General features: G+C 46.4%; 1 protein-coding gene across 15 annotated transcripts in view; it reads right to left on the bottom strand.

Annotated features, from left to right (window-relative positions):
- The window catches only part of dmd (dystrophin), a 175,162-nt gene that overhangs the window by 19,141 nt on the left and 133,521 nt on the right, over positions 1–22,500 (bottom strand). For 14 of the 15 annotated variants that reach the window (XM_042317889.1, XM_042317888.1, XM_042317890.1 and 11 more), the window contains 6 exons: positions 12,214–12,275; positions 11,758–11,832; positions 11,184–11,385; positions 8,092–8,177; positions 5,301–5,458; positions 1–105 (listed from right to left, as the gene is read on the bottom strand). The exon at positions 1–105 is cut by the window's left edge and continues 62 nt beyond it. In XM_042317889.1, coding sequence (XP_042173823.1) covers positions 1–105; positions 5,301–5,458; positions 8,092–8,177; positions 11,184–11,385; positions 11,758–11,832; positions 12,214–12,275 — 688 coding nt within the window. The other variant, XM_042317892.1, reaches the window with a different exon arrangement.

Raw genomic sequence — 22,500 nt, forward strand, 5'->3', positions numbered from 1 at the left:
AGCAGCCGCCACACGGTGTAAAACAGGCAGCCACACCATCGACTGAGGCTCCAGACGCATCCAGTCCAGGAACATAGCAGCTTCCAGCTCTGGCTTGTTATTGGCCTGTTAGACAGGAAGTACAATACATAACCAATCAGGAACATAGCAGCCTCCAGCTCTGGCTTGTTATTGGCCTGTTAGACAGGAAGTACAATACATAACCAATCAGGAACATAGCAGCTTCCAGCTCTGGCTTGTTATTGGCCTGTTAGACAGGAAGTACAATACATAACCAATCAGGAACATAGCAGCTTCCAGCTCTGGCTTGTTATTGGCCTGTTAGACAGGAAGTACAATACATAACCAATCAGGAACATAGCAGCCTCCAGCTCTGGCTTGTTATTGGCCTGTTAGACAGGAAGTACAATACATAACCAATCAGGAACATAGCAGCTTCCAGCTCTGGCTTGTTATTGGCCTGTTAGACAGGAAGTACAATACATAACCAATCAGGAACATAGCAGCCTCCAGCTCTGGCTTGTTATTGGCCTGTTAGAAATAGTTTAACACACATACAACCAATTATGTAAGAGCTACGGTCAGCAAGAGGGAAGGTTTGACTAACAGGACAAACCAGTGGTATTTACAGTCTAAATATGTATAAGTTATGTATAAAGTGTTATATTACTCTGGAACAAACAAGTTTAAAATAATACTGAACTACAAACTCTCAGGCTACTGTTTTCTCCTGGATTGTAAAGCAGGGGTTTTCCATTCCACTCTACATATTGTCTCATGGACATATTTACTGCTGGGTACCGACGCAGTGATGACTGTAGAGAAGTTATTTCCACTGACTGACAGATGGACCACAGATTACAGATCACCATAGAGTAATAAATCAAATCAAATCAAATTCTATTTGTCACATACACATGGTTAGCAGATGTTAATGCGAGTGTAGCGAAATGCTTGTGCTTCTAGTTCCGACAATGCAGTAATAACCAACAAGTAATCTAACTAACAATTCCAAAACTACTGTCTTATACACAGTGTAAGGGGATAAAGAATATGTACATAAGGATATATGAATGAGTGATGGTACAGAGCAGCATAGGCAAGATACAGTAGCTGATATCGAGTACAGTATATACATATGAGGTGAGTATGTAAACAAAGTGGCATAGTTAAAGTGGCTAGTGATACATGTATTACATAAGGATGCAGTCGATGATATAGAGTACAGTATATACGTATGCATATGAGATAAATAATGTAGGGTAAGTAACATTATATAAGGTAGCATTGTTTATATATTTACATCATTTCCCATCAATTCCCATTATTAAAGTGGCTGGAGTTGAGTCAGTGTCATTGTCAGTGTGTTGGCAGCAGCCACTCAATGTTAGTGGTGGCTGTTTAACAGTCTGATGGCCTTGAGATAGAAGCTGTTTTTCAGTCTCTCGGTCCCAGCTTTGATGCACCTGTACTGACCTCGCCTTCTGGATGATAGCGGGGTGAACAGGCAGTGGCTCGGGTGGTTGATGTCCTTGATGATCTTTATGGCCTTCCTGTAACATCGGGTGGTGTAGGTGTCCTGGAGGGCAGGTAGTTTGCCCCCGGTGATGCGTTGTGCAGACCTCACTACCCTCTGGAGAGCCTTACGGTTGAGGGCGGAGCAGTTGCCGTACCAGGCGGTGATACAGCCCGCCAGGATGCTCTCGATTGTGCATCTGTAGAAGTTTGTGAGTGCTTTTGGTGACAAGCCGAATTTCTTCAGCCTCCTGAGGTTGAAGAGGCGCTGCTGCGCCTTCTTCACGATGCTGTCTGTGTGAGTGGATCAATTCAGTTTGTCTGTGATGTGTATGCAGAGGAACTTAAAACTTGCTACCCTCTCCACTACTGTTCCATCGATGTGGATAGGGGGGTGTTCCCTCTGCTGTTTCCTGAAGTCCACAATCATCTCCTTAGTTTTGTTGACGTTGAGTGTGAGGTTATTTTCCTGACACCACACTCCGAGGGCCCTCACCTCCTCCCTGTAGGCCGTCTCGTCGTTGTTGGTAATCAAGCCTACCACTGTTGTGTCGTCCGCAAACTTGATGATTGAGTTGGAGGCGTGCGTGGCCACGCAGTCGTGGGTGAACAGGGAGTACAGGAGAGGGCTCAGAACACACCCTTGTGGGGCCCCAGTGTTGAGGATCAGCGGGGAGGAGATGTTGTTGCCTACCCTCACCACCTGGGGGCGGCCCGTCAGGAAGTCCAGTACCCAGTTGCACAGGGCGGGGTCGAGACCCAGGGTCTCGAGCTTGATGACGAGCTTGGAGGGTACTATGGTGTTGAATGCCGAGCTGTAGTCGATGAACAGCATTCTCACATAGGTATTCCTCTTGTCCAGATGGGTTAGGGCAGTGTGCAATGTGGTTGAGATTGCATCGTCTGTGGACCTATTTGGGCGGTAAGCAAATTGGAGTGGGTCTAGGGTGTCAGGTAGGGTGGAGGTGATATGGTCCTTGACTAGTCTCTCAAAGCACTTCATGATGACGGATGTGAGTGCTACGGGCGGTAGTCGTTTAGCTCAGTTACCTTAGCTTTCTTGGGAACAGGAACAATGGTGGCCCTCTTGAAGCATGTGGGAACGGCAGACTGGTATAGGGATTGATTGAATATGTCCGTAAACACACCGGCCAGCTGGTCTGCGCATGCTCTGAGGGCGCGGCTGGGGATGCCGTCTGGGCCTGCAGCCTTGCGAGGGTTAACACGTTTAAATGTCTTACTCACCTCGGCTGCAGTGAAGGAGAGACCGCATGTTTTCATTGCAGGCCGTGTCAGTGGCACTGTATTGTCCTCAAAGCGGGCAAAAAGTTATTTAGTCTGCCTGGGAGCAAGACATCCTGGTCCGTGACTGGGCTGGATTTCTTCCTGTAGTCCGTGATTGACTGTAGACCCTGCCACATGCCTCTTGTGTCTGAGCCGTTGAATTGAGATTCTACTTTGTCTCTGTACTGACGCTTAGCTTGTTTGATAGCCTTGCGGAGGGAATAGCTGCACTGTTTGTATTCAGTCATGTTACCAGACACCTTGCCCTGATTAAAAGCAGTGGTTCGCGCTTTCAGTTTCACACGAATGCTGCCATCAATCCACGGTTTCTGGTTAGGGAATGTTTTAATCGTTGCTATGGGAACGACATCTTCAACGCACGTTCTAATGAACTCGCACACCGAATCAGCGTATTCGTCAATATTGTTATCTGACGCAATACGAAACATCTCCCAGTCCACGTGATGGAAGCAGTCTTGGAGTGTGGAGTCAGCTTGGTCGGACCAGCGTTGGACAGACCTCAGCGTGGGAGCCTCTTGTTTTAGTTTCTGTCTGTAGGCAGGGATCAACAAAATGGAGTCGTGGTCAGCTTTTCCGAAAGGAGGGCGGGGCAGGGCCTTATATGCATTGCGGAAGTTAGAGTAACAATGATCCAAGGTCTTTCCACCCCTGGTTGCGCAATCGATATGCTGATAAAATTTAGGGAGTCTTGTTTTCAGATTAGCCTTGTTAAAATCCCCAGCTACAATGAATGCAGCCTCCGGATAAATCGTTTCCAGTTTGCAGAGAGTTAAATAAAGTTAGTTCAGAGCCATCGATGTGTCTGCTTGGGGGGGGGATATATACGGCTGTGATTATAATCGAAGATAATTCTCTTGGTAGATAATGCGGTCTACATTTGATTGTGAGGAATTCTAAATCAGGTGAACAGAAGGATTTGAGTTCCTGTATGTTTCTTTCATCACACCATGTCACGTTAGTCATAAGGCATACGCCCCCGCCCCTCTTCTTACCAGAAAGATGTTTGTTTCTGTCGGCGCGATGCGTGGAGAAACCCGCTGGCTGCACCGCCTCGGATACCGTCTCTCCAGTGAGCCATGTTTCCGTGAAGCAAAGAACGTTACAGTCTCTGATGTCCCTCTGGAATGCTACCCTTGCTCGGATTTCATCAACCTTGTTGTCAAGAGACTGGACATTGGCAAGAAGAATGCTAGGGAGTGGTGCACGATGTGCCCGTCTCCGGAGTCTGACCAGAAGACCGCCTCGTTCCCTCTTTTTCGGAGTCGTTTTTTTGGGTCGCTGCATGGAATCCACTCCGTTGTCCTGTTTGTAAGGCAGAACACAGGATCCGCGTCGCGAAAAACATATTCTTGGTCGTACTGATGGTGAGTTGACGCTGATCTTATATTCAGTAGTTCTTCTCGACTGTATGTAATGAAACCTAAGATGACCTGGGGTACTAATGTAAGAAATAACACGTAAAAAAACAAAAAACTGCATAGTTTCCTAGGAACGCGAAGCGAGGCGGCCATCTCTGTCGGTGCCGGAAGTATTATAGATTTACTGTGGCTAACACATTCAGTATAGTGATTCACTATTGCTAGCAGGCTAACAGATGTACTTTGGCTAACACATTCAGTATGGTGATTCACTATAGCTACCAGGCTAACAGGTGTACGTTGCCTAACATAGCCACCAGGCTAACATATATACTCTGGCTAACACATTCAATATGTTGTTTCATTAGGCTATAGCTAGCAGGCTAACATACATACTTTGGCTAACATAGATATCAGGCTAAAAAATATGTACTTTGGCTAACCTAGCTAGCAGGCTAACATGTGTTCTTTGGCTAACCTAGCTAGCAGGCTAACATATGTTCTTTGGCTAACATAGCTAGCAGGCTAACATGTGTTATTTGGCTAACATAGCTAGCAGGCTAACATATGTTCTTTGGCTAACATAGCTAGCAGGCTAACATGTGTTCTTTGGCTAACATAGCTAGCAGGCTAACATATGTTCTTTGGCTAACATAGCTAGCAGGCTAACATAGCTAGCAGGCTAACAGATGTACTTTGGCTAAATTGGCTGCTGTGGATAATCTAGAAAGATGATTCCAACTCAGATCTTCCCAGCAGTCCTGTCTGATGTCCTTCTTTATTCCTATTTTTTTATTATAATATTTGTTTGTATGGTATTTTCAGAGTACAATGTATAGATCTACTGATTAACCACAAATGACTCTCTCTCCACCTAAAGAGACACTTTGTCAGACATTTTCCCACAGTGCACAGTATGGTTACCATGTGATCTGCAGAATGTGCTTAGCACAGTAGTATGGAATGTGAGGTAGTTTATACGCCTGTATGTTATATGTACGTTGTTTGTATGTGTGTATGTGTGTGTGTGTGTAAGCATGTGTGCGTGAGTGAGTGCATGTGTGTATGTGCGTCCGTGTGTGTGTGTGCATAGCGAGGACCACAGCTACTAGCTTCACATACAAACTGGAAGCAGCTGCGGACGCTGGGCTCGATGTTGGAGCCCCCGAAGGAGGCCACTTCTCCCAGCTGACGGGGGATCTGGATGGAATCATGGAGGAGAAGACCCAGCCTCCGCTGGTCACAGAACCCTGTTGCACTGGCTACCTGGCGGAACAGGACTGGTGGTGGGGGGAGCAATGGAGAGAGGTAAATACCCAAGTCAAGAGATACATACTAACAGACTAGACCACATGGATACTGTCTCTATATACTAGTTATACTAGTTATACTAACAGACTAGACCACATGGATACTGTCTCTATATACTAGTTATACTAACAGACTAACAGACTAGACCACATGGATACTGTCTCTATATACTAGTTATACTAACATACTAGACCACATGGATACTGTCTCTATATACTAGTTATACTAACAGACTAACAGACTAGACCACATGGATACTGTCTCTATATACTAGTTATACTAACAGACTAACAGACTAGACCACATGGATACTGTCTCTATATACTAGTTATACTAACAGACTAACAGACTAGACCACAAGGATACTGTCTCTATATACTAGTTATACTAGTTATACTAACAGACTAGACCACATGGATACTGTCTCTATATACTAGTTATACTAGTTATACTAACAGACTAGACCACATGGATACTGTCTCTATATACTAGTTATACTAACAGACTAACAGACTAGACCACAAGGATACTGTCTCTATATACTAGTTATACTAGTTATACTAACAGACTAGACCACATGGATACTGTCTCTATATACTAGTTATACTAACAGACTAGACCACATGGATACTGTCTCTATATACTAGTTATACTACAGACTATACTAACTAGACTAGACCACATGGATACTGTCTCTATGGATACTGTCTCTATATACTAGTTATACTAACAGACTAGACCACATGGATACTGTCTACTAGTTATACTAGTTATACTAACAGACTAACTGTCTCTATATACTAGTTATACTAGTTATACCACTAGACCACATGGATACTGTCTCTATATACTAGTTATACTAACAGACTAGACCACATGGATACTGTCTCTATATACTAGTTACTACTAACAGATACTATAACTAGACTAGACCACATGGATACTGTCTCTATATACTAGTTATACTAACAGACTAGACCACTGGATACTGTCTTATACTAGTTATACTAACAGACTAGACCACAAGGATACTGTCTCTATATACTAGTTATTTACTAACAGACTAACAGACTAGACCACATGGATACTGTCTCTATATACTAGTTATACTAACAGACTAGACCACATGGATACTGTCTCTATATACTAGTTATACTAGTTATACTAACAGACTAGACCACAAGGATACTGTCTCTATATACTAGTTATACTAACAGACTAGACCACAAGGATACTGTCTCTATATACTAGTTATACTAACAGACTAACAGACTAGACCACAAGGATACTGTCTCTATATACTAGTTATACTAACAGACTAACAGACTAGACCACAAGGATACTGTCTCTATATACTAGTTATACTAACATACTAGACCACAAGGATACTGTCTCTATATACTAGTTATACTAACAGACTAACAGACTAGACCACATGGATACTGTCTCTATATACTAGTTATACTAACAGACTAGACCACATGGATACTGTCAGGTGAGGTAGGTCAGTCACTACTTACATCTGTATTTGTCCTCCAGGTGAGGTAATATAAAGATCAGTCACTACTTACATCTGTATTTGTCTTCCAGGTGAGGTAATATAAAGGTCAGTCACTACTTACATCTGTATTTGTCTTCCAGGTGAGGTAATATAAAGATCAGTCACTACTTACATCTGTATTTGTCCTCCAGGTGAGGTAATATAAAGGTCAGTCACTACTTACATCTGTATTTGTCTGTATTTGTCCTCCAGGTGAGGTAATATAAAGGTCAGTCACTACTTACATCTGTATTTGTCTTCCAGGTGAGGTAATATAAAGTTATCAGTCACTACTTACATCTGTATTTGTCTCCAGGTGAGGTAATATAAAGATCAGTCACTACTTACATCTGTATTTGTCTTCCAGGTGAGGTAATATAAAGATCAGTCACTACTTACATCTGTATTTGTCTTCCAGGTGAGGTAATATAAAGGTCAGTCACTACTTACATCTGTATTTGTCTTCCAGGTGAGGTAATATAAAGATCAGTCACTACTTACATCTGTATTTGTCCTCCAGGTGAGGTAATATAAAGGTCAGTCACTACTTACATCTGTATTTGTCCTCCAGGTGAGGTAATATAAAGATCAGTCACTACTTACATCTGTATTTGTCTTCCAGGTGAGGTAATATAAAGGTCAGTCACTACTTACATCTGTATTTGTCTTCCAGGTGAGGTAATATAAAGATCAGTCACTACTTACATCTGTATTTGTCTTCCAGGTGAGGTAATATAAAGGTCAGTCACTACTTACATCTGTATTTGTCTTCCAGGTGAGGTAATATAAAGGTCAGTCACTACTTACATCTGTATTTGTCTTCCAGGTGAGGTAATATAAAGGTCAGTCACTACTTACATCTGTATTTGTCTTCCAGGTGAGGTAATATAAAGATCAGTCACTACTTACATCTGTATTTGTCTTCCAGGTGAGGTAATATAAAGATCAGTCACTACTTACATCTGTATTTGTCTTCCAGGTGAGGTAATATAAAGGTCAGTCACTACTTACATCTGTATTTGTCTTCCAGGTGAGGTAATATAAAGATCAGTCACTACTTACATCTGTATTTGTCTTCCAGGTGTGCTTTGCAGAGTGAGATGATGCCGGTTTTGAAGGACAGAGTTCTGATTTTTCCACTTCTTCCTCTGTGAAACCAATCAATCATATAAATAAATCAGATCAATCAATCAGATACTGAGGTAATCATGAGGTCAGTCACGTGTCGACTAGGGACGTGTCTATATAGTTAACTACGTGTCGTTAGGGACGTGTCCTCTAGGGGACGTGTAATATAAAGGACGTGTCAACAACTCGTGTCGATAGTAGGGACGTGTCGATAGGGACGTATCGTTAGGGTAACGTGTCCAGGGACGTGTCTTTACAGAGTGAGATAGGATGTGTCGTTAGTTTTGAAGGACAGTGTCGATAGGGATTTTCGTTAGGGACTTCTTCCTAGGGACTGTCATAAACCGATTAATCAATTAGGGATAAATAAACGTGTCAGATCAACGTGTCGTTAGGGACGTGTCAGATAGGGGACGTGTCAATCACGTGTCGGGACGTGTCGTATAGGGACGTGTCGATAGGGACGTGTCAATAACTACGTGTCGTTAGGGATGTGTCGTTAGGGGACGTGTCAATAACTACGTGTCGATAGGGACGTGTCGATAGGGGGACGTGTCGTTAGGGGACGTGTCAATAACTACGTGTCGATAGGGGACGTGTCGTTAGGGACGTGTCGATAGGGTGTCGATAGGGACGTGTCGATAGGGGACGTGTCGATAGGGACGTGTCGATAGGGACGTGTCGATAGGGACGTGTCGTTAGGGGACGTGTCAATAACTACGTGTCGTTAGGGGGTCAAGAAGGGACGTGTCGATAGGGACGTGTCAATAACTAGGGACGTGTCGTTAGGGACGTGTCGATAGGGACGTGTCAATAGGGACGTGTCGATAGGGACGTGTCGTTAGGGACGTGTCGTGTCGTTAGGGACGTGTCGTTAGGGACGTGTCGTAGGGACGTGTCAGAAGGGACGTGTCGATAGGGACGTGTCGTTAGGGGACGTGTCGATAGGGACGTGTCTTAGGGGACGTGTCGATAGGGACGTGTCGATAACGTGTCGATAACTACGTGTCGATAGGGACGTGTCGATAGGGACGTGTCAATAGGGGACGTGTCGATAGGGACGTGTCGATAGGGACGTGTCAATAACTACGTGTCGATAGGGACGTGTCGATAGGGACGTGTCAATAACTACGTGTCGATAGGGACGTGTCGATAGGGACGTGTCAATAGGGACGTGTCGTTAGGGACGTGTCGATAGGGACGTGTCGATAGGGACGTGTCGTTAGGACGTGTCGATAGGGACGTGTCGTTAGGGACGTGTCGATAGGGACGTCTTCCAGGTGACGTCGATAGGGACGTGTCGATAGGGACGTGTCGTTAACTACGTGTCGTCGTGTCGATAGGGACGTGTCGATAACAAATACGTGTCGATAGGGACGTGTCGTTAGGGGACGTGTCGATAGGGACGTGTCGATAGGGACGTGTCGATAGGGACGTGTCGTTAGGGACGTGTCGATAGGGACGTGTCGATAGGGACGTGTCGATAGGGACGTGTCGTGTCGATAGGGACGTGTCGATAGGGACGTGTCGATAGGGACGTGTCAATAACTACGTGTCGATAGGGACGTGTCGTTAGGGACGTGTCGATAGGGACGTGTCGTTAACTACGTGTCGATAGGGACGTGTCGATAGGGACGTGTCGATAGGGACGTGTCGTTAGGGACGTGTCGATAGGGACGTGTCGATAGGGACGTGTCGTTAGGGACGTGTCGTAGGGACGTGTCGATAGGGACGTCGTTAGGGACGTGTCGATAGGGACGTGTCGATAGGGGCGTGTCGTTAGGGGACGTGTCGATAGGGACGTGTCGATAGGGACGTGTCATTAGGGACGTGTCGATAGGGGACGTGTCGTTAACTACGTGTCGTTAGGGACGTGTCGATTAGGGTTAGGGGACGTGTCGTTAACTACGTGTCGTTAGGGACGTGTCGTTAGGGACGTGTCGATAGGGACGTGTCGATAGGGACGTGTCGTTAGGGACGTGTCGATAGGGACGTGTCGATAGGGACGTGTCGTTAAAACTTCTTATGGCTGCAGGGGCAGTATTGAGTAGCTTGGATGAAAGGTGCCCAGAGTAAACGGACTGCTCCTCAGTCCCAGTTGCTAATATATGCATAGTATTATTAGTATTGGATAGAAAACACTCTGAAGTTTCTAAAACTGTTTGAATGATGTCTATGAGTATAACTGAACTTATATGGCAGGCAAAAACCTGAGAAGAAATCCAAACAGGAAGTGGGAAATCTGAGGTTGGTCGATTTTCAAACCAGCCCCTATTGAATACACAGTGGGATATTGATCAAGTTGCACCACTAGATGTCAACAGTCTTTAGAAATTTGAATGAGGCTTCTACCGTGTTGTGGAGCCGACATTTCTAATGAGTATTTCTATAAAATGAATGTAAAAAAAAATGTAAAATGGCTCTCTGCAATATCACCGGATGTTTTTGGAACTAGTGAACGTAACACGCCAATGTATACTGAGATTTTTTTATATAAATATGAACTTTATCAAACAAAACATACATGTATTGTGTAACATGAAGTCCTATGCGTGTCATCTGATGAAGATCATCAAAGGTTAGTGATTCATTTTATCTCTATTTGTGCTTTTTGTGACTTTGTGCTTTTTTGTGACCTAACATAATCGTTTGTAGTGCTTTTGCTGTAAAGCCTATGTGAAATCGGACACTGTGGTGCGATCAACAACAAGATGACCTTTAAAACGGTGTAAGATACATGTATATTTGAGAAATGTTAATTATGAGATTTCTGTTGTTTTGAATTTGGCGCCCTGCACTTTCACTGGCTGTTGTCATATCGATCCCGTTAACGGGATTGCAACCTTAAGAAGTTTTAAGTACGTGTCGATAGGGACATGTCGTTATGGACGTGTCGATAGGGACATGTCGTTAAGTACGCGTTGTGTCGTTAGGTACGTGTCGTTAGGGACGTGTCGTTAGGGACGTGTCGTTAAGTACGTGTCGTTAGGGACGTGTCGTGAGTGTTGTGTGTGTACTATACGTACGTGTCATAAACATTGAGCAGCCAGTTGAGACACATGTCGACACACAGCGGGACATTGACCAGGTTCCCATGCTGCTGGTCCAGTTTCTCATAGAGGCTGGTCAGACACGTCATCACCTGCATGATGTCCATCAGATGCTCATTCTGCTTCAGGCCATGCTGCTCAAAGACCTCACACGCTGCGGGCATACCCAGGAGGTCCACTGGAGAGGAGAGGAGGGAGGGAGTTGAGATGAGGGAGGGGAGAGAGGAGAGGATGAGATGAGGGAGGGATGGAGGAGAGAGGAGATGAGGGAGAGATGGAGGAGAGGATGAGGGAGGGGAGAGAGGAGAGGATGAGATGATGGAGGAGGAGAGAGGAGTGGAGGAGATGAGGGAGGGAGTTGAGATGAGGGAGGGGAGAGGATGAGGGAGGGGAGAGGATGAGGGAGGGGAGAGAGGAGAGGATGAGATGATGGAGAGAGGAGTGGAGGAGATGAGGGAGGGAGTTGAGATGAGGGAGGGGAGAGAGGAGAGGAGAGGTTGAGATGAGGGAGGGATGGAGGGCGGTGACACTGTGAGAGGGTTGGACTTACGACACAGAGCTTTCTGCAGGCGTCTCAGCTTCATGGCTGTCCGGTAGGCTGAGAAACGCACGTTGTTCAGGTCGGCTGCAGAGACGCATGGAGAGACAGTAAAACTAAACACAGTGTATCTCCATCCAGAATCAGCCATTGGTCCTGCTACTGGACTTGATGTCGCTCGCTCACACTTTTGGTACAATACACTTGTAAAGAGCTAGGGTTGCAAAATTCCGGAAACTTTCAATAAATTCTCTGGTTTTCCCGAAATCCTGGTTGGAGTATTCCCGGAATCAGAAGGGAATAAGCAGGAAAACCAACCGGGATGTTTTTGGAAAACAGGGAATTTATTGAAAGTTCACTGAATTTTGCAACCCTATACAGGGCAAACCTAATCAAGTGCATCTGAAATAGGTCCTACTTGACAAAGGTTGAATCTGTCTGTTGGTCCACTGTATGTGGCCCTCTTACCCAGAGACTGGTAGAGGTCGGCCATCTTGGGATGGTCCCAGCATGTTGTCTGTGTCTGGTGGCTGAAGGAGAGGTCAGGAGAATACAGAGGTCAATACAACCTGGCCCGTGCACAGATATTTTGGGGTCCAAAAAAGTTTTCCTGCAACAGCTCGTTAAGCAATTATGACTTTGATCATTTAGTTCCATAGAAGCAATAGAGGGACACATCTTAAAGGCAAATTAAATGACACAAATAAAAATCCCTTAGCCTCAAAGGCTTCAGTCCTATTCACTAGAATAATCCTACCATATGCTACAGTTACCACGACGACTTACAGGCAGTGAGCTCAGAACAACAACAACAACATGTATACAACAAACAAATATCAGTGTGTGAATTTCTACCACCACCCAAAAGGACACTTTGGAGATTGGAAGGGCAAAGGGGCATATGCTCTGCTCAGGTAGAGCCCTATCTGTCCATGGGCCTGAATATACACACACACACACACACACACACACACACACACACACACACACACACACACACACACACACACACACACACACACAGCGCAAGGGACGTGTTGACTGCAAAGAGTACACAAAGGGGTTATATCACATGTGACGCCGTGTACACACTGATTGTGTGTGTGGGGTGAAGCAAGGTGAAGCAGGGTAAAGGGACCAGGGAAGACAGTGATGGTCCTGTGGGGTGAAGCAAGGTGAAGCAGGGTAAAGGGACCAGGGAAGACAGTGATGGTCCTGTGGGGTGAAGCAGGGTGAAGCAGGGTAAAGGGACCAGGGAAGACAGTGATGGTCCTGTGGGGTGAAGCAGGGTGAAGCAGGGTAAAGGGACCAGGGAAGACAGTGATGGTCCTGTGGGGTGAAGCACGGTGAAGGGACCAGGGAAGACAGTGATGGGTCCTGTAGGGTGAAGCAGGGTGAAGCAGGGTACAGGGACCAGGGAAGACAGTGATGTGTATGTGGGGTGAAGCAGGGTAAAGGGACCAGGGAAGACAGTGATGGTCCTGTGGGGTGAAGCAGGATAAAGGGACTAGGGAAGACAGTGATGGTCCTGTGGGGTGAAGCAGGGTAAAGGGACCAGGGAAGACAGTGATGGGTCCTGTGAGGTGAAGCAGGGTGAAGGGACCAGGGAAGACAGTGATGGGTCCTATGGGGTGAAGCAGGGTGAAGCAGGGTAAAGGGACCAGGGAAGACAGTGATGGGTCCTGTGAGGTGAAGCATGGTGAAGCAGGGTAAAGGGACCAGGGAAGACAGTGATGGGTCCTGTAGGGTGAAGCAGGGTGAAGCAGGGTAAAGGGACCAGGGAAGACAGTGATGGGTCCTGTAGGGTGAAGCAGTGTGAAGGGACCAGGGAAGACAGTGATGGGTCCTGTGAGGTGAAGCAGGGTAAAGGGACCAGGGAAGACAGTGATGGTCCTGTGGGGTGAAGCAGGGTGAAGCAGGGTAAAGGGACCAGGGAAGACAGTGATGGTCCTGTGGGGTGAAGCAGGGTGAAGCAGGGTAAAGGGACCAGGGAAGACAGTAAAGACAGTGGGTGATGGTTCCTGCATTCCAAACACCACTCAGACTAAAACTCACAGCATGACCCTCTCTCACCTTGGCAACGAGGACAGCCGCTGCTGGCTCCACTGGAGTGTGTGTGTGTGTGTGTGTGTGTGTGTGTGTGTGTGTGTGTGTGTGTGTGTGTGTGTGTGTGTGTGTGTGTGTGTGTGGCGGCAGTTAAACTGGCTAGCTGTTATATAATTCCACCTGCTTTTACAGTGACTCTGTGTCAAATCACTTAGTCTAGCCAAAGTGTTAGCTACTAGTTACAGTACTACCTCTCTCCTCTCCTCCACCTGTCCTCTCTTCCTCCTTTCCTCTCTTCCACCTCCTTCTCCACATTACCTCCTCCTCCACCTCTCCTCTCTTCCTCCTTTCCTCTCTTCCACCTCCTTCTCCACATTACCTCCTCCTCCTCCACCTCTCCCCTCTTCCTCCTTTCCTCTCTTCCACCTCCTTCTCCACATTACCTCCTCCTCCACCTCTCCTCTCTTCCTCCTTTCCTCTCTTCCACCTCCTTCTCCACATTACCTCCTCCTCCTCCACCTCTCCCCTCTTCCTCCTTTCCTCTCTTCGTCCTCTTCTCCTCTCCACTCTTGCACCTCCTTCTCCACATTACCTCCTCCTCCACCTCTCCTCTTCCTCCTCTCCTCTCTTCCACCTCCTTCTCCACATGATCTCCTCCTCCACCTCTCCTCTCCTCCTCTCCTCTCTTCTACCTCCTCCACATGACCTCCTCCTCCACCTCTCTTCCTCCTCTCCTCTCGTCTTTTCCACCTCTCCTCTCTTCCTCCACCTCTCTTCCTCCTCTCCTCTCTTCCACCTCCTTCTCCACGTGACCTCCTCCTCCACCTCTCTTCCTCCTCTCCTCTCGTCTTTTCCACCTCTCCTCTCTTCCTCCACCTCCTCCTCCACCTCTCCTCTCTTCCACCTCCTTCTCCACGTGACCTCCTCCTCCACCTCTCCTCTCTTCTATCTCCTCCACATGACCTCCTCCTCCACCTCTCTTCCTCCTCTCCTCTCTTCCACCTCCTTCTCCACGTGACCTCCTCCTCCACCTCTCCATTCCTCTTTCTCCTTCTCCTATATCTCCCATCATCCCACCTACTCCTCACCACTGCTGCCAGCTCAAAGCAGATTGGAGAAATGTGTGTGACCAAAATAGAGCAGGAGTGGGTAAGAGAGTGTATGAGGAAGTGTGTGGAGACGTGATGCGTCAGAAGGCTTAGACAAGAAGTCAAGTCAATGTTACGTCCCAAATGACCCTTTATTGCGCACTCCTTTTGACCAAGAGGGAATAGGGTGTCATTTGGGACACATATTAAACAAATCAAAATATATTATTATTATATATGAGATTCTTCTAAGTAGCCACCCTTTGCCTTGATGACAGCGTTGCACACTCTTGGCATTCTCTCAACCAGTTTCATCTGGAATGCTTTTCTAACAGTTTTGAAGGAGTTCCCACATATGCTGAGCACTCGTTGGGATGCTTTCCCTTCACTCTGCGGTCCAACTCATCCCAAACCATCTCAATTCGGGTTGAGGTCGGGTGGTTGTGGAGGCCAGGTCATCTGATGCAGCACTCCATCACTCGGTTTTTGCGACTGCACCTGAGGAAACTTTCAAAGTTCTTCATGTCTTAAAGTAATGATGGACTGTCGTTTCTCTTTGCTTACTTGAGCTGTTCTTTCCATAACATGGACTTGGTCTTTTACCAAATAAGGCTCTCTTCTGTATACCACCCCTACCTTGTAACAACACAACTGACTGGCTCAAACACATTAAAAAGTAAAGAAATTCCACAAATGAACTTTTAACAAATCACACCTGTTAATTGAAATTCATTCCAGGTGGCTATCTCATGAAGCTGGTTGAGAGAATGCCAAGAGTGTGCAAAGCTGCCATCAAGGCAAAAGGTTGCTACCAATGTGATGGAGGAAACACCGTCCAACTGGCAACCATGTCAGCGTGCATACGCCCACGCCACCACAGAAGTCGCTAAGTGCACGATGGTATAAGGACATCCCGGCAGGCCAAACCCTCCCCTAACCCGGACGACGCTGGGCCAAACCCTCCCCTAACCCGGACGACGCTGGGCCAAACCCTCCCTAACCCCGCTGGGCCAAAACCCGGACGACGCTGGGCCAAACCCTCCCCTAACCAGGACGACGCTGGGCCAAACCCTCCCCTAACCCGGACGACGCTGGGCCAAACCCTCCCCCAAACCCTCCCCTAACCCGGACGACGCTGGGCCAAACCCCCTAACCCGGACGACGCTGGGCCCCTAACCCGGACGACGCTGGGCCAAACCCTCCCCTAACCCGGACGACGCTGGGCCAAACCCTCCCCTAACCCCGGACGCTGGGCCAAACGCTGGGCCAAACCCTCCCCTAACCCGGACGACGCTGGGCCAAACCCTCCCTAACCCCCTAACCCTCCCCCGGACGACGCTGGGCCAAACCCTCCCCTAAAACGCCCAAACCCTCCCCTAACCAGGACGACGCTGGGCCAAACCCTCCCTAACCAGGACGACGCTGGGCCAAACCCTCCCTCCCTAACCCGGACGACGCTGGGCCAAACCCTCCCCTAACCCGACGCTGGGCCAAACCCTCCCCTAACCAGGACGACGCTGGGCCAAACCCTCCCCTAACCAGGACGACGCTGGGCCAAACCCTCCCCTAACCAGGCCAAACCCTCCCTAACCGACGACGCTGGCCAAACCCTCCCCTAACCCAAACCCTCCCCTAACCAGGACGACGCTGGGCCAAACCCTCCCCTAACCAGGACGACGCTGGGCCAAACCCTCCCCTAACCAGGACGACGCTGGGCCAAACCCTCCCCTAACCAGGACGACGCTGGGCCAAACCCTCCCCTAACCAGGACGACGCTGGGCCAAATGATGCGCCGCCTCTTGGATCTTGGAGCCGGTCGCGGCCGGCTGCGACACAGCCCGAGATCGAACCCGGATCTGTAGTGACGCCTTAGACCCCTGCGCCACTCGGGAGGCCCCTTCCATAGTATGTTGATTAACCTGGTTGTGCATGTAACAAAATCTTCTGTTGGCACACCCTGGCTATATAATGGTGTTATCTCACCGGCATTTAGGCTAAGTAACGGAACACCATCCTTGACTTGAAGGTGTGTCTCAGTGTATATGCATGATGTCATAGCCACGCCTCCTATAACATGATACTAGCCAATTTCCCCCCCTTGTAACCAGGTCGTCACATCGAGGTGGAAAGACATGTTCCACAAGCAGGCCTTGTAGTCTGCACTTTACATGTACATCCTGTATATAAATACATAACACACCAGTACTAGTCCTTTACATCACTATGAAGTGGACAATAATCCCAGCAGGCATTTCCAGGAAGAGACTGATCCTCTCACCAATTCTATTTTTAAACATTCTATCAATTCTATGTTTATTCATGTCATTGTTATTAAAAGACCAGGCCAGAGTGAATGACTGAATGGTTTCCATAGTGACTATACTGTAGATGGAGTGTTCACGTTGCACTAGTACTCTACTAATACTCTAGACTAGTGTAGCCTATAGGCTATGTTCTAAATTATAACCTGGATGGTTCCAGGCCTGAATGCTGATTGGCTGACAGTCGTGGTATATCAGACCGTATACCACGGGTATGACAAAACATTTATTTTTACTGCTCTAATTACGTTGGTAACCAGTTTATAATATCAATAAGGCACCTCGGGATTTGTGGTATATTTTTTAAATTTATTTCTTTATTTCACCTTTCACCTTCACCTTAGTTGAGAACAAGTTCCCATTTGCAACTGCAACCTGGCCAAGATAAAGCATAGCAGTGTGAACAGACACACCGCTATGGGCAATGTACCACGGCTAAGGGCTGTGTCCAGGCACTCTGCGTTGTGTTGTGCCTAAGAACAGCCCTTAGCTGTGGTATATTGGCCATATACCACAAACCCCCAAGGTGCCTTATTGCTTAAGTGGCTCCTTTGACCCCAACCCTGTTTTGAGGACCACCTTACACCAAGACAGATGTGAGAACACATGATGATACCGTAGGAATCTCTTCAAGACAGTTAACCAGCTGTTATGTCTAGTCTAACTCTAAAATAACAGTTAACTAGCTGCTATGTCTAGTCTAACTCTAAAATACCAGTTAACCAGCTGTTATGTCTAGTCTAACTCTAAAATAACAGCAGTGTAATGATCCTAATAAACCTGCCATGCAAACTGTAGCTACTGTGAGACTAGAGCGTGTGTGTGTGTGTGTGTGTGTGTGTGTGTGTGTGTGTGTGTGTGTGTGTGTGTAGCAGCACACTAGAGCTAGAGAGAGATTCATTATTCATGCTGTGTCCTTTCTGTGACCAGGAATCTGTGTCTCATTGAGATGTCAACCTCTTTTACTAGAAAGACCTGCCTGCCTGTCTGCCCACTGTAACCCAGTAGGCCTCCTGTCTGCCCACTGTAACCCAGTAGGCCTCCTGTCTGCCCACTGTAACCCAGTAGGTCTTCTGTCTGCCCGCTGTAATCCAGTAGGTCTCCTGTCTGCCCGCTGTAATCCAGTAGGTCTCCTGTCTGCCCGCTGTAATCCAGTAGGCCTCCTGTCTGCCCACTGTAACCCAGTAGGTCTCCTGTCTGCTCGCTGTAACCCAGTAGGTCTCCTGTCTGCTCGCTGTAATCCAGTAGGTCTCCTGTCTGCCATCTGTAATCCAGTAGGTCTCCTGTCTGCCATCTGTAATCCAGTAGGTCTCCTGTCTGCTGTAATCCAGTAGGTTTCCTGTCTGCTGTAATCCAGTAGGTATCCTGCCATCTGTAATCCAGTAGGTCTCCTGTCTGCTGTAATCCAGTAGGTCTCCTGTCTGCTGTAATCCAGTATGTCTCCTGTCTGTTGTAATCCAGTAGGTCTCCTGTCTGTTGTAATCCAGTAGGTCTCCTGTCTGTTGTAATCCAGTAGGTCTCCTGTCTGCCATCTGTAATCCAGTAGGTCTCCTGTCTGCTGTTATCCAGTAGGTCTCCTGTCTGCCATCTGTAATCCAGTAGGTCTCCTGTCTGCTGTTATCCAGTAGGTCTCCTGTCTGCCATCTGTAATCCAGTAGGTCTCCTGTCTCTTGTAATCCAGTAGGTCTCCTGTCTGTTGTAATCCAGTAGGTCTCCTGTCTGCCATCTGTAATCCAGTAGGTCTCCTGTCTGCCATCTGTAATCCAGTAGGTCTCCTGTCTGCTGTTATCCAGTAGGTCTCCTGTCTGCCATCTGTAATCCAGTAGGTCTCCTGTCTGCTGTTATCCAGTAGGTCTCCTGTCTGTCTGCTGTAATCCAGTAGGTCTCCTGTCCGTTGTAATCCAGTAGGTCTCCTGTCTGCCATCTGTAATCCAGTAGGTCTCCTGTCTGCTGTAATCCAGTAGGTCTCCTGTCTGCTGTAATCCAGTAGGTCTCCTGTCTGCTGTAATCCAGTAGGTCTTCTTCGGTATGTCATCATGTAAATATTGTACTGAAGCGGACATATTGGACCTGCTGCTGCTACTGCTGAGGTGAAACTCTTGTCAACTATCCAGAGTTTTAGCTCAATCCAAGATCATCATGTAACATTTTTTATTTTATTTAACTAGGCAAGTCAGTTAAGAACAAATTCTTATTTACAATGACGGCCTACACCGGCCAAACCGGGACGATGCTGGGCCAATTGTGTCCCGCCCTATGGCACTCTCAATCACGGCCGGTTGTGATACAGCTTGGATTCGAATCAGGGTGTCTGTAGTGACGCTGTTAGCACTGAGATGCATTAGACCGCTGCTTTTTGGAGTGTGTCAAGATCATCATGTAAACAAGTGGTTTCCAACCGGGGGTACTAGGACTCTTGGGGGTACCAGGACTCTTGGGGGTACTAGGACTCTTGGGGGTACTAGGACTCTTGGGGGTACTAGGACTCTTGGGGGTACTAGGACTCTTGGGGGTACTAGGACTCTTGGGGGTACTAGGACTCTTGGGGGTACTAGGACTCTTGGGGGTACTAGGACTCTTGGGGGTACTAAGCCTTTCCACACGGGCTACTTGAGATGACTAGTGAGACCGTAGGCCTACTGGTAAAATGCACATGAGGGGGTACTCCAGGTGTACTCCAGGCAGAGCAGAATTCAGTTGGTGGAACAGTAACTGAAAAAGGTTGGGAACCACAGATGTAACCTTTCCAAGGCTTTTTGTTTTGGGTACTTGCAGGTGCAACCACACTTGAAGTGTGTCACTGTGGGGTGAAGCAGCATTTACCTGGTAATAATGCAGTATGAAGGGAGACTGAGAGGTAACTATTAGCATGGCCGCGGGAAGATGTTTTGCCATGGAGGGAGGGAGGGGGTTTCTCCACTGTACTGGAATAATAAAGGCCTGGTGCAATAATTTGGTGAAATTATAAAAATACAATTACTATATAATAAATAGTGATTTACCAGGGGGTTCTACAACCCCCTCAGCACCCCTACTTCCTACGACTAGGAACACAGGACCACCTTCCCATTGTCTAGTGTGATCAAACAGCCTTTAGGGAAACAAAGTAGAGCTTGTTTTAAAGAATCCCAAAGAAAAATAAGTCCTTATTGAGTAATTAATATGCAATAACCAATTGACCATGTCATTTTAAAGTGAGTGTGTAAAATAAACTAAATGTCATCCTAGCAGTCAGCTCCACCAGCCGGAGACCACACCCATGTGAGAAACCACACCCATGTGAGAGACCACACCCATGTGAGAGACCACACCCATGTGAGAGACCACACCCATGTGAGAGACCACATCCATGTCCACAGACAGGTGAGAGACCACACCCATGTGAGAGACCACACCCATGTGAGAGACCACACCCATGTGAGAGACCACACCCATGTGAGAGACCACACCCATGTCCACAGACATGTGAGAGACCACCATAGACATGTGAGAGACCACACCCATGTGAGAGACCACACCCATGTGAGAGACCACACCCATGTGAGAGACCACACCCATGTCCACAGACATGTGAGAGACCACACATAGACATGTGAGAGACCACACCCATGTGAGAGACCACACCCATGTGAGAGACCACACCCATGTGAGAGACCACACCCATGTCCACAGACATGTGAGAGACCACGTCCATAGACATGTGAGAGACCACACCCATGTGAGAGACCACACCCATGTGAGAGACCACACCCATGTGAGAGACCACACCCATGTGAGAGACCACACCCATGTGAGAGACCACACCCATGTGAGAGACCACACCCATGTCCACAGAACACCCATGTCCACAGACATGTGAGAGACCACGTCCATAGACATGTGAGAGACCACACCCATGTGAGAGACCACACCCATGTCCACAGACATGTGAGAGACCACACCCTGAAAATGTGTTCAGGTAAGAATGATGTTATATCAGTGGGATAAATTGATGTACTATCCTACTTCATAAAACACACACCCTTGACTACACACACACACACACAGGCCTTAATATGTGTGAAGATGCTGTCACAAGTTTGAAGAAATGTTTGAATGACTCACTTGGAATCTCAATAATTGATAATAGAAGGTTTCATTTTTCCCATAAATGTGAAATATGAAGTGTGCATCATTTATGGTTCTTGCATTAATAAAATAGCTAATCTTTAACCCCAATACATGCTGTCAGACACTGTATTATAAATACATGCTGTCAGACACTGTATTGTAAATACATGCTGTCATACATGTATGTATTATATATACATGCTGTCATACACTATTATAAATACATGCTGTCATTTACTATTATAAATACATGCTGTCATACACTATTATAAATACGTGCTGTCATACATTATTATAAATACATGCTGTCATACACTATTATAAATGCATGCTGCCATACACTGTATTGTAAATACATGCTGTCAGACACTATTGTAAATACATGCTGTCATACATGTATTTATTATATACACATGCTGTCAGACACTATTATAAATACATGCTGTCAGACACTGTATTATAAATACATGCTGTCAGACACTACTATTATAAATACATGCTGTCATACACTGTATTATAAATACATGCTGTCAGACACTGTATCATAAATACATGCTGTCATACACTGTATTATAAATACATGCTGTCATACACTGTATTGTAAATACATGCTGTCAGACACTGTATTGTAAATACATGCTGTCATACATGTATTTATTATAAATACATGCTGTCATACACTATTATAAATACATGCTGTCAAACACTGTATTATGAATACATGCTGTCATACGCTGTATTATAAATACATGCTGTCATACACTGTATTATAAATACATGCTGTCAGACACTGTATTATAAATACATGCTGTCATACACTGTATTATAAATACATGCTGTCAGACACTGTATTATAAATACATGCTGTCGGACACTGTATTGTAAATACATGCTGTCATACACTATTATAAATACATGCTATCATACACTGTATTATAAATACATGCTGTCATACACTGTATTATAAATACATGCTGTCATACACTGTACATGCTGTCATACACTGTATTATAAATAGCCCACAGCAATAAAAGTATCTTGCTAATGACAAGTAGTTCTATATTGTAGCTCAAACACTTTATGTGAATTATAAACCTCCACAATCCACACACTCATTGATATATGATCCTTATATACACACACACACACACACACACACACACACACACACACAAACGACAGAAGAATAC

The sequence above is a fragment of the Oncorhynchus tshawytscha genome, unplaced genomic scaffold, assembly GCF_018296145.1.
Source record: "Oncorhynchus tshawytscha isolate Ot180627B unplaced genomic scaffold, Otsh_v2.0 Un_scaffold_2906_pilon_pilon, whole genome shotgun sequence".
In the NCBI taxonomy this organism is placed as follows: domain Eukaryota; kingdom Metazoa; phylum Chordata; class Actinopteri; order Salmoniformes; family Salmonidae; genus Oncorhynchus; species Oncorhynchus tshawytscha.